The sequence below is a fragment of the Bombus terrestris genome, chromosome 8 (assembly GCF_910591885.1).
Source record: "Bombus terrestris chromosome 8, iyBomTerr1.2, whole genome shotgun sequence".
NCBI classification, from domain to species: Eukaryota; Metazoa; Arthropoda; class Insecta; order Hymenoptera; family Apidae; genus Bombus; species Bombus terrestris.
Window position 1 is genome coordinate 5,592,428 of NC_063276.1, and position 14,104 is coordinate 5,606,531.

Consider the following 14,104-nt stretch of genomic DNA (forward strand, 5'->3'; position numbering starts at 1 on the left):
TTGCCTCGATTCTCGTCATAGCGTTAATTAAATCTCACTATGTTCAGCACAACGTACTTAACACGTTCGTGAAACACTTTCGCCAACCTGTATTCTATGCATTTGCTGAACAAGTTTCAAAGAATCTACGCGATGTATCCTGTCACAAATATTATTTAACGTAATTGCACAACACTTTATTGCACATGTTATCTCACGTGACGCGTGTAACGCTCCTGCCAACATCCATAGGAGATAAATTTTCGTCACGAACTGTGACCGCCTGTGTTAAGCTCGCGCGTATCGACTTCCTCGATTAGAATGAGAAACTTTCGTGGAAAGCTCGCTAATTACAACCGAATATCGATCGGTATTTTCATCTTAAGACCCCTTAAGGCTAAAGTAGTAGATTTACGTTGGGTAGAGTGGGAGTGAAAACCGATTCCCGACGGATTATCCGCTTGGTAAACGACGTTAGATCGGAAGCTGGCGAAAAGCCGCGGAAGCCTTCCATAAAGTTTCGAATGGAGCATGAAAGTTCTATAGAAACGTAACAACCAATATTGTTCGAAAGGTTAGAGGGTTTTTTCGTTGACGGGAGCAAGGGTCGAGAACGGTTTTAGAAATGGCGGGAACTTTTCGCTGTTCACGCCGGCGTATTTCGAAAGTTCGGTCCTTCAAAGTTTGGAGTTATAGCCGCGGCCGTATTTCAAGCCAGGAAGCTCGTCCATCGCGTTCCGTTTGAGAAACATTTGGAACATTTACCATCTACGTTTATTCTCCGACCTATTAACACGTGAGCCGCCACGCGAATTTTATATATTTTTGCCTAGCAGCCGCGATAGATCGAAATATACCGCGCCATAAAATTGAATTTTTGCGATATATGATATTTTTTTCTATATAATCATGTTATACAGATATGTTTGTATTGTTCAGAATTTGTCAGTGAAATTTATCTTATTTTAAGTATTTTAAGAAATTTGGTAATCAATGACTACGTGGCGCTCAAAATTGCGTTAACGCAAGGAAGCTCGGTAGGTTCAAATGACTTGTATCAAAGATTATCATCTTTGTCAATTTTGTAATTTAGTGGACGACTGAAACTATAATCTTTTTATCTAATCACAAAGTAATTTCATTTTCTAACAAGACAATGGTTTTGCATGTTACAATCGTTTCAGTTAAGATCGATATTCAGTACAGACGAGTGATGGGATAACTGTACTCCTCTGCGTGTAGCTTGACTTAAATGCAACGCAGATAATTTTCTCTCCCTTTAATCCGTTACCTCAGGTATAAATATGGACGCTAGCTAAATCTGCAAGTGGAGTGCTACTACAATTATTCTTACGAGCGAGCGCAGGTATTACGTTGGATGCAGCTAGCAGTTAAATATTGATGAGGGGAGCTATAGTTCTATGGTTGATATAACTAGGATTAGAATAGTAAATACAGACAGTGTTCTAGATACGTATGGTACAGTTACAGCCTGAAGCCATGCGATATACAACGCGTATGACACACAAAAATACATAGAATACCCAAAGAAGGGTATTTTTCAACGGATGAAACTAATCTCTGTTTTTTTAAGTTTTATTGCTTTTATTATGTCAATACAAATTTTGCATAAAAATCACAAACTTCTATATGTATTAGGTTGTCCGAAATGTTTCTTTCGTTTTAACAGTGTTTTTTGTTTTATATTAGTTTATTGAACTATGCACACATAGTAATAGAAATAGAACGAAATGGATCATACCTAAGTCAATAAAATAATATAAAACAGGAATTGTTGTTCATCTGTTATCACCTTATGAAACGAAACTTATCGGACAACCTAACATATTACTAGATTGCTAACTCTTTATGCACAAGGTGTCCACGATTTTACGTACTGCGAATAGGTATAACACATATGAAGTGTGCGTACTGTTTCTGTGCATGCACTTCGATGGTGAAATGATTATGATCGTAGCATACGAAATATTTTAATATTTTTATTAGAAACGCAAAGCATATGATTTGCATGGAACAAAAAATGCAATAACTTGGAGAGTACAAAATTAAGTTTTTATTTCGATATTGCAATGCAAACATACAAACGTGGCTATATCGATAGCTATATTTAATTGATATTGTTGATCGACGTGATATGCATACAACATTACAATTCTAGAATATTATAGTATTCGTACAATTAATACTACTGTATCGATAACTGTTTATTATTGTCATTTAGACAATTTAACATCTAAATAATTGAAAACTACAAGCTATACATAGAGCAACTTAAAATATGGTATTCGCTTTTCGTTTACGTCGATCTATCGTAGAGCAAGTTTCACGCAGCAAACACCAGCTGAAAGTAACATAACGTTCACGTTACAGTTTGTCGCTGCACAATTTAATCACTAGACTGACACGCGTCAGAATCGAAGAAAACAAGAAGCGTAAAATTTGCTATATGTCGACTGTATTTACCGATCTATTGCTGGCGCGTGTGCAGAAAGAGTTGTACGTAAAATCCGGACATTTGACACAAACAAAATTTAGGCAGTCGTCGGTCTAGTGACAAACAAAAGTCCATAACAAAAATCCGCGGTCTAATTAAAGGAAACTAATGTAGTTTTAGCAAGATTGCAATCGTAACTATCAAGAAGGAAGATTCGGATGTTAAACAAACACGGTACAAATAGAATTGTCCCCTTGGATTCTCGTAGAGGGGAAACCACTCTCATAAATACGGTAATCGTGGAAAAGAGCAGTCGACGGAGAGATCACGCGAGGAGTCACGGTAGGGAAATGCGGGAAAGGTCGCTGTGGAACGAGTTGATAAGTTAAGAACAAAAAGCCGTAGGTTGGCGCGCATGAATGACTTCGGTGGCGTGACCAGAAGAACGAACGAAGCTACGCGTTCCCCTGCCAGCGACATTTTTCTCTCTGTCGGCTTTTCTCTACGTAGGCTTGTGAGGATGCTCGGCGAATTTTCAACGTGCCATCGAAAATGAAATTCGCCGCCGTCGTCTCGGATATGAATTCCAGATTTCAATTTTCCGATCAGCCGTCTTCTCCTTGTCTCGCGTTCGATATCTCACGAAGATGATATCCCGGGAAAATTAAGCATCGCTCCAGCAGAATCTCTTTTCTTTCGAGGTCAACCTCTCGAATTCCGAATTACCTTTTAATTATATCTTATCACAGGTGCTATCTTAGATAATTGGAGATTGTTGTTCATGGTAGAAATACCTTTCACGTTCGTTAGAAATTGGATATATATGCGGTGGTACTGACGAGTAATATTCCTAGAAAATGTGAAATTAAAGTGTTTGAAACGTAAAAACGTTACCGCGCGCATATAATTAAACTCCCTCTTTGTGCAATTAAATGTGACGTCTCTTAGTGGCGTTAACGTTTTATACACGTCAAAAGACGCGAAAGAAGACTTCCCTTTTGGAGGAACTGTTCCGTAGCATTTCACTGTAAACGATATCGCGAGGTTACGTCAGGATGTACAAGATAATATATTCGAAAAAAGCACACGGTACCATTACTTGATACTTTACTATACGTAATTTGCTTTTGCTACGTTTGAAAGTAATCGACAACAAACTAGAAAATTAGCATTTCCATTTGGCGCAATCTAAGTTAACCAGAAAGCTTCGCTCGAAACGCAGTCACCACAGACTCATTATGATCTTCCAAATAAAATATTCTCTCTACAGCAGGGAACGTAGTTTGCACGCTTTCTCTTTGAGCGCGATTCATCCGGAACAACGCGTAAGCCATCGCTCGACGGTGAACGTAATCCTTTTTTCCTCGGTCAACATGGTCTCTTTATATGATTTATGCCATAGTGAACTGTCAAAATACGTAGTATACGAGGCGTTTCGCAGCTCGAGAAGACCGATTTCCTTCAATGGAACATTGTTGCGTCGAGAACACAATGAGTCTTGAAGATAATAGCTTGAATAACAATAACAAGCAACTTATACAAGCAGATCGAGCGAATGGAGAGGAAGAAAATAACATGTACTTAACATCGCGATCCATTGCCACAATTCGAATGATCAATGATTATTCCTGGTTCGTCATTAATACATCGGTCGATTGTTTATCGTTCATTCCTCGATGGACTTATTGCCAGCGTTTTGCGAACTGCGAACGAACGAAAAATATTCAGAAATTCTTTCTTCTGGAACACGATTGAGAAATAACATCGGAATCCTTGTGATTTTTGGGCCAGTTACTGCCAGCATTCCGTCTTCTCTTCTCTTTGTGTTTTTCTCCGTTTGTTCAATCAAGCCTTCCCAAACTTGGATCGAGTCATTTAAACGAATTTGATTATAACAAATACAGCAACGCTCGCACCATCTACACACACGATATTCTACCAATCTTTATTCCGCACGAATGGCATGGATCTTCACCGAATTCTGCTCTCGCCTCCAGAAGGGTTCGTTGCCTTTGTTTCGCGGAACGATGTTCTACTATTTAATGGGATCCGGTATTCCGTGTACCGTAGAAAATATCGGATTCCTTTGGTAACAAAGTTCCTCTTTTTGATTTTTCCGTTTCTATTTCTTTTCTTTTTTTTTTAAATATTGCAATTTAGAATTTTATTTAGAAAATTATTCATAACAAATGTCAAAGTGTATTTAGTTCTAAATTATTCGAGCTATCAAGAACGATAAATTTACAATTCTTGAACAGAGATCAAAGCTGATTCAACTCTGAAAGACGATCGACTTATCTCACTAAAAAGTCTCTAATTCCTTTAACATTCCCAAATGGCCTCTTTCCAATTTCTCGATTTCTCCACCGATACGTAATACACTCAAAAATAGCACATCAGAAGTCAAAGTTCGTTCAATTCGAAATCGTTCTACCTACGCCTCTGACTACGATCAATGAATATGACCGAGAAAAGCGGATAGTAGACAGAGTATCGCGTATAAGCTGCTCCAGATTCGAACCGCAGGAAACGCATGCGTTTCGACTAACTTTTAACAACGTTCCCTTACCAAGCTCCCCACAAAGCTTTGTAAGCCATGGACGACGCACGCTTTAAATCTCCAGCGACTGGTTCGCAGCCAGACCGAATTTCTTGCTAATTCACTCGCGTGCCGGTCGTTGTCGCGTCTGCAGTTCGCCTATCAATTAGGGGGAACGAAGCGTGTCCCGGTTTAAAGTCTGAAATCAAGGGATCGAACGCCCGTGCACTTTGTACCACAGGGTACAAGAGTTTCGGCCATAAACCCGGTTTCTACGCTACATGAATACCAGCGTCTTTATTTATGACTCTTCGCCCATCCCCTTTCTTTCGCTCTTCCCGACCAAAACTTCTCCTTTGAAGCCGAACCTCTCTGACATCACGATAGCTGCTGCTGAGACTCGCGAAACTTTCCATCGATTCCCTCCTCCATTCTTCCAATTCCCATTGGCCACGATGTATTTTATAAATTGTATGAAATTCCCTAGTAGCTTCCTCTTATAGCGAATCTTTCCTTTGTTGTTGTTGTTGCGGTATTATCAGGTCCTTGTTACCGCAGAAATTTCATTGAACGAGTCGAGAGAAGATCGTTTTACTTCCGTAATCAACACTCAAATGCCAAAAATTATAGTAAGATGGTATTGCCTGCGTTATCTAAGTTTGAAATATTCAAATACCTGACACGAATATCAGGAATTAGAATAAGATGTTATTGCTCGAGTCACTTGAGCTTGATCGTCTTAAATATACTATAAGTTATAGTATATATTATACTATATATAATACGTGTATAGAATACCAGAGATTATAGTAAGCTAAGATTGCTCGAGTCGTTTAAGTTTGAACGTCTTAAAATTCAAATAGCTGATATTAATATCAGAAATTATAATAAGATGGGATTGCTTGAGATACCTAAGCTTAAACATCTTAAAATTCAAATAACAGAGGATTTCGTAAGTCGTCTAAACATGAACATCTTAAAATTCAAATATCAGAAATTATAGCAAGATAGGGTTGCCGTAGTCACCTAAGCTTGAACGTCTTAAAATTCAAATACCAGGAATTACGAGGAGGCTACTCTTTTTACAGCCACCTACTCCTTCCTCCATGCAAAGTACTTGTTTATTTTTCTTTTTCTGATACTACCATGGCATCGTTACTGCAGTAATTCCGGCGAACGAGTCAAGGAAAAATTTTTTTACTCTTGTTCATGTAACTAGAGTTTTTTCCCTCCGTTGTACAACTGATCTTCCGTCTGGGGATTAGCTGGAAATATCGATGTTGACCCAGAGTTTATCAGGTATTTCGAGAAGACCTGGCACTTTACGTAATTTATTGGTGACTGTTTTATAGGAGTCTTTTTAAGGATGGGAGGCATTACTTGGATTTTCTAAAAGGGAAATTCTTGTTGTCGGATGGTATTCAGATTTTATTGCACTCTTTAGCCTCCAATTTCTGAACCAATTGTGTCAGCTTTTATTTATTCTGTAAGATAAGGAAATTGATAGTTTTTTTGCCATTAATACATTGTACATTACATTACATTGTACATTAATATAGTACCTAAACATCTTTGTTATAGAGCCAAACATGTCACATAATTTGTAATTCTTAATAAAGACCAGAAAGGAATATTGGATCGTAACGTGAATATGTAATAAGAATTGGAAGGTTAATCCAATCTTCGTAACTTCTTTAATAGAGGAACACACCGTTGATTGTGAAAAACGCAATGGCCATCGAAGCTGAAGCCAAGTCTGGAAAATATCTCTTCTATACAGGCGTTGTTTTAATTTCACTAAAGTACCAAAGGAAGCTTTTCCGGTCGGTTCAGCCCGATGGAAAATAAAAACGCGAATGTCCGAAGGATTCCTCGAGTTCTCGTCGCGACCTCCGTAAATTCTTTAAGCCGCCATTTAATTTCGGTGACCGAGTTTAACAACGTACCGCGTATATCTGCTTGGCATGCGGATTCAATTCTAAAAGGGAAATAATGTAACGCGCTTGCTCAAGCTTCTTTATTACTCAGCCTTTCAACCGTGTGCCAACTCTGCATGAACACACACCGGCTCGCGTTAACTCCTAACCATAGTCACCTTTAAAAGCCATTAGCGAATTCCGGTGATACCTTTTTACTGCCTTTCCTAGATATAAAAGGATCTCAATCAGCCCGATCCATCACTTTGCATACCCGTTCTGTGAAAATTATGCGGCCATTTACCTAAATTTCGGGCTAGATTCTGACATTTACTTTTAACAAAAGGTAGCAAGAGGATCCGGAAAGGAAATCTATAGGATCTACCTATCTAGGAGCATTTATGTCTGGAAAGGAGCTAGGAAATTGGCTCGTGCCAACATTCTTACAGCGATAAAAACCGCTTAATAGTAAAAGTAGAAAGATATCGGGAACTAATACAGTTAAGTAAACGTTCACTTTCAACGTTTTATTCGTGCGTTTACTGGAAATGAATTTATAAGATGTATTTTCGAAAATCTATTATATCTAGGACGAAGCTATCATCTTAGCATTTTTACAATAGTGAAAGGTGTTCGATAGTAAATATAAGGCGAGATCAGTATAAATAAGCACTCACTACAATCCGAGAAATTGCATCGTCGTTCGCGATATTTCATTTTCTATCGTAATTCAATAGCCATCTTAATTCAAGATTTTCAATCGATTCACAATCGAGGATATTTAATAAGAGATCTAACGTTCGCTGGGAAATTCGATGCTATAGTTTAATCAAGATGCCATAATCTCGGAAGCGAAGGCCAGAATCCAGCATCGAATATTCTAACAGCGGGTACGTAAACCAAGAATCTACCAACCAGGCGAAACCTCGACAGAATCTCCGAGCAACGTTCTCGTAAAACGACGTTCCACCATAAAAAAAAGAGAAGAAGCAGCGCTTCAAGTAAAAGGTCCATCTACATCTTCTCGGAAATGTATTCTACCGACTACCTGCGGAGTTACTCCTCCCATTCGATTAAATGAACGATCCTGAGGATTTGGATAATTGAAACAAAAGTCACGCGTTGAGAGCCACATAACATTAACAGCTTTAAAAATATTTTTTGGATACAAATATATGTATATCAAGCTTTTTCTTCGAGTTTATATCTTTATACAATTTCTAACAATATATCGTATGATAATATTGACAGAATAAAATGTATAGAGGGTGTTTCCAACTTGTTCAGTCAAACTGCAGGCAAATCGTGTAATGTGCAAGTGAAAACTTCGCTACAAAGTTATAACCAGATATTGGACACAGTCTGAAATATGTATGTAGCAATGGATTCTGCGCTACAGAGTATCGCATTTATAGAATCATATATTCATTGCTCCTTTAAATTTTGATAAAAAAACGTATGAACCCTATTTAATAAATTTAAAATCTCCTGAATATCACCTAAACGTATAACTCACTTAAAAAGATCATTCCACCACGATACACTTCCTTCTAGATATCAGATATTTTTGTACGTATGTTAGGAACCAGTCGTATACATACGCAAATTATGTAACCTACTTTGTATAACATAGTATAACATACCTAGCCTAAATCTTCTGCTCGGTACCTCGTATAGCAGCCAGCGAACCTAATAGAATTCACATAAATGTATCAGGCAATTGCTTTACGTGGTGTTCGTAGGTAAGTGGTTGAAAATTTAAGGACTGTTTCCAGAAGAGGCAGAATAAGACAAGAATGAAGCATGCAACTTTTTTACATGAACTAATGTAGGTCAGAGAAATAACAAAGTCGAAGAGTGCAATGTTTTTCTTCTTTATTTTCGTCCTACCGATTTTGCCTCGCAGAAGCATCCCTTAAATTTTCTGCCCAATACACTGCATAAATCTCCCAGAATAGGCAAATTGTGTAACTCAGCCTGTGTGTACAAAACACGCAACGCAAATTCTCGATGTTGATCTCGCTGACTCTCGTCCAGCTCTGTACAATCAACCAACCAGTCTGTGTAACAGGGTAGAGATAAATATTAATCAAGCTGTTGGCGGGACAGATCGAAAGAAGGAACGAATCGAGCTTAGAGCATTACGTCGATATCCTTGGAGGATCGTTTTCTGTAACACAGCAATCTCGACGTACGTAGCGCTTTGGTTTACGTCCGAGCCGCTTTTACTGCCTTTGAAATAAGAATACCGATAGATCCTGAGGAGCTTGTATGCATTCGACCACGCCGGTAATCACGGCATCGAGAGCACACGTTACTCCTTTCAGCGTGTTTGTGGGTTGCGGGCGTTTGTAGCCTCCGGTTTGTTTCGTATCGCGTCAGAGAGTGCTTTCTTCCGGGGCAATTCTGATCGAACAAGATCGTATGGCTGCTTGTTACTTCGCGAACGTAGAATCCTCGACCATTTATATCTCGCCGTTTTATCGTGCTGCAGGTTACGGAATCTCAAACGATGCCGTTTTCCCCTCGACTTCTTCCTTCTCTTCTTCTTTTTCTAACTCTATTCTTCGATCGTTTCAATTCGAGTCTCGATCGCTTCTCGTTAATATCGACGCTCGTAGAAGGAGTGGCGAGTAAATGGTAACGACATCATTCCTCCTGTTCGTCGAAGACCGTTGAATACGACGATGAGATGAGGTTAAGCCACGAATAACTTGAGCGTTAACTGGAGTTAGCCGATATTCGAGATGCAACACGGAAAGCAGATTTAGAGCTGCAGCGTGTAGCTTAGAAGATATACATACCTATTCGAATCTATTCCAGATTTGATTCCATAAGCCTATTAGACTTCAGATTTAACCCACGATTAAGTCGCATTCGAATATAAGCAGTCTTACCACGTTCGGATATATTGCAGCTATTGTCTTTGATTGGCATTCGTTCCTTGTTGCAATGTGTTGAATTGTGGGAATTATTTCCATTAAACTTTATGCAATACGGTAATACGTGGTTAAATACATTAACCGTTCATCCGTTCTGCAGTTTATAATTCGTAATGAAGTTTATGCACTTCTTATGGAGGATTACAGATTTTCCTTTTTCCAAGCATTCCTTTTTTCATATCGACTCCGATATTGTTTCCCGGTTTCAGTCGTTATAGACTCTTACGGAATATTAATAATATATTGTCAATATATTATTAATGTATTCTGTGGAACAAGAATTAAAACGTTAACAATTCCGTATAACCATTTGCTTCGAGTTTCATAATTCGTCGATTGTGGAAATTCTACGTCGAACGAAGTTTCAGTCACGCGATTGTGAGTAGAAGAGCATTTGAATCTTCGCGCCCAAATATTGTCAAATTTGCTAGACAAACCGCCACTTTAGTATCGAGTGTCGTAGTGTTAATACGTATCACGTCGTTTACAATGTCTTAAAGTAATAATTTATCAACTGCGTAATAAAAACATGCTTTAAATGCTTCCTTAGTGTATCACGAGTTTTCTATTATTTTTACTATGTTTAATTAATACCCATTAATCACATAGTTTGAAGTGCATCGCATAACCTAACCTGTCAGTTACGTATCTGTATGTGCTGATTACTTCTTTTTACGTTTATGCATTATTATTACACGTTTGTTTAATAACGTAGTGGGCATCATTGCGATAAAATTAAATAGTTTCCTAAAATCTTTTGTTCGTGTTTGTTGGATCGTTCATTTGGCTGTTAGAGTAACCTGTAACTCGTATTACGATTATGCTAAGATAATTTTTACACTTAATTATTGGTTTGTTTTGATATAATCGAGCGTACTATTTCATTTGTTTGTTTAACAATCGCGTTTACTACTACATATTAGATATTAATTGAGTTTGCTAGGCGTCTGTTTAATAATTTAGTTTTCTATTACACATTTATTTAACAATTAAGTTGACCATGAATTATACCTCGCGTGTTTAATAATCAGATTCACTATTACATATTTGCTTTAATGCTAGAATTATTAATTTGTAATATGCATCTAAATACGTATAACATACATAATTAATGGGAATTAAAACAATATCACGGAAACGATTAGAGGTTAGGGTATCTATTGCGCCTCTCATTCATTGCACACATTTACATATAACCTCGCAAAATATCTCATGTCCTACGAGATAATACATATTTATAGGAAAAAATTGTAAAAAATTACATGAACCAATTTTTTTCAGATCAGAGAGCTCGTTGACTGCAAACGACTCGGTTTCCTTGCAACTAGCAACCTGGGCACCACAAGGCAATGCACTGGTGTACGTGTACCAGAACAATATCTATTATAGACCGGAAGCAGAAGTGGCCGTCGACTATCAAATCACAGACACCGGGGTCTTCGGAATTATTTATAATGGAGTACCGGACTGGGTCTACGAAGGTAAGTTTCTTATCCCTTATTCAATCCCTTTTATTATTTATGGGGATACCATACGTTAAATCGTTTTAAGTCAGAAGACTTTAGACAACGGGATACGCCGATTCAACGAAAATCGATAGAAAACGCGATTTTCAAGTGAACTTGCGAGTTTGTAGATAGAGTGGATTGTTTGCACACCTTCTACGATGTACAAGATGTAAGTGGCGCGCGTGTATCTGTTTGAAGAAGTACATTTACAAGGACCAAGCGTTTAGACGAACAATTCCATCTGTTCGATTCTTTGCTTTGTACACGGACTGTTTGCCCTCCCTCTTATCTCCCGTGTTCTTCGCGCCTCTACTCGACCTACCACTCTCTTTTCATCCCTTTTTTGATCCTGGCTCGAAAATTTTCTCCTTAACTACACTTTCAGAAGCGTTTCCCTTTTCTTTTTAACACTTTTGAATTACCTTTATAGAAAAGTATACTGTATGCACGTTAAGCAATGTTCAAAGGATTTAACAGATTTTCTTAGGATCATATGTCATATACCATAAATGTATCGAGCAATTTCACGAGGAACCTCTCCTTCTCAAAGAAATCTGTCATCCCTTTTAACAACGAGTTGCTTCAAGTGCAAAGCAACAAACAGCATGAATTTTCTGGACGATATACAGTATATGAAATGAAACATTTCAAGCTCTCACTCATTACAATGTATCGAAATTTCGAAATCTCGATTTCTCATTCTTACAAAAACAGATACTCGATAAAAGTTTAATTATCGAAATCTTAGGGGATAAAGCGCGATTGTAACACGCGAGTAATTGCGTAATAGCGCGGTTTCGCTAATAACGGCGTAACCGCTGTCTGGCAGTTCTTCTGGAATAAACAAGCATCACACGGCTGAATTCACATAGTTCGGAGCGGAAATAGCGTTATCACGACGAGGTAGCTGCACACGGGCCGCCACCAAGGGTTGCATACTTCAAAATTAACTGGATCGCGCTACGGCTATCTCGAATAAAGGGATTCGCGCGATTTCCAAACCGCGGGAGCCCGCCAATTTCGAGCTTGTAATGATCCGCTCAATTTGACTCGTATAATTATTTTTAATAGACGCCCCTCGCTTCTAGGAAAAAATTGTTAATTGGCCATTTTCAAACGGCTCGAAATTCGTGGTTTTCTACATCGTTCCGCATGATTTCGTACCTTTTATTTCTTTTTCTCGTTTTTAACGAAAAGATTTTTTCCTTTTAAAGAAGATCATATTGGAATTTCTTTTTCGTTGCGTTGAATAGCGAGGAAAATTCTGCTCTTTTTGCTTCTTGGAAGGATAAAAATCAGTTGTTTTAAATGATCGATTTCACTATCCAGGTACAGAATTAATACTTAATTCTCTCAAAAAATAGACAACTTGATTGCATAAATTTAGAATAACTCGTGTATTTTCTAAATTGCTATCTACATCGCTTCAATATTACTCCATACTTTATCTCCATATTCTCTACGACCCTCATAAATTCAGTAACAAACAAGCTTCTCAGCCCCTAATTACCCTTCCGTATACGACTAACCAATTGATTCCAGCCAGCTACAACGGTACGACCTCATTGTCACCCAAGAAATTAGTAGCTAAAATTGTCTAGCAGCCGTCAACGACCCTTAATCCGCGGAATAATATCATTCGGAAACACATAGAGGCGATTCTAATTCCCCATTTCCATTATCTTACGCTATAGCGTAATGTAACGGTGCCATTGCGCGTAATTAACCCCTTAAGTACCCGTACATTTCATAAATCATTATCAATACATCTTACACGAAAATACAATCATCTATTACGTAGAAAGTACTAATACGTCATAGGTACAAGACTAATTATTCGTGTAGCAAGCAATCAAAGAATAGGTAATAAAAAATAATATTTAATTTACTTCACTGAAAATTTTATAATGTAATGAATTTCATTTATAAATTTTATAATAAATCTATGGTAAGTTTTAATTATAAATTTCATTTATTTTACTATATTCTATTCTATACTATACTATATCTATATTATACTATACTATCTATACTATATCTATATCTATTCTATACTATATTATAATAAAAGTATCTAAATCAGCCATAACGTAAACGGTTTACTCGCATAGAATTTTCAAACGGAGGCATCGATAGGCAAACTTATCATCCCTATCGACGACAACCGTATTTGAAGGATTAACGGATACAGCCGCATCGATGGTACGAAACGAGTAAAAAAGGAAACGAAGGGATGAAGAAAAAATCCCTCGTCGAATCGCGGTTATCGCGTATTAACGCGATTCTTGCCCCAGATCGAGCAGTCATGTCGACGTCGTCGATGCAATATTTTTTCGTCGACCCTTTTTAGCCACGCGTTCGCCGCCCTTTGTACGTGTGCAAGTCGGATGAGTTTTCGCCCCCTTGGAACCGGGAACGATAATACGTACCGGGGTCGTAATTCATACAGCTGATGCTTCGGGGGACGTTGCGCGCGTTTGCATATTTCTGAGCCTTCATCAGCTCTTTGCGTCTCGCTCTATCCTCGCGCTGCTCGAGTACGTTCCTTTTGCAGCTGTCGTTTGTCTGGTATTTCGTTAAATCGCGCACGAGCGAACGAGCGAAGCATAAAAATCCATCCGAAAAGCCGCGGGAAACCAGCCATCCATCCACTTTTTCAAGTCTTTTTCTATCGTGCAGCGATAGGTTTGAGATTTTGGTTGGTCGCGCGATTTCGAAAGAAAGAGAAAACGAATGCTCTTAGAAGAATTAAACGTTTGGTAAAT

At 38.1% G+C, this 14,104-nt stretch overlaps 1 protein-coding gene across 5 annotated transcripts in view; it reads left to right on the top strand.

Moving 5' to 3' along the window:
- The window catches only part of LOC100646982 (venom dipeptidyl peptidase 4), a 300,060-nt gene that overhangs the window by 167,051 nt on the left and 118,905 nt on the right, over nucleotides 1-14,104 (top strand). For all 5 annotated transcript variants that reach the window (XM_048408250.1, XM_048408249.1, XM_012311197.3 and 2 more), the window contains one exon: nucleotides 11,113-11,312. In XM_048408250.1, coding sequence (XP_048264207.1) covers nucleotides 11,113-11,312 — 200 coding nt within the window. The remainder of the gene's footprint in view (nucleotides 1-11,112; nucleotides 11,313-14,104) is intronic.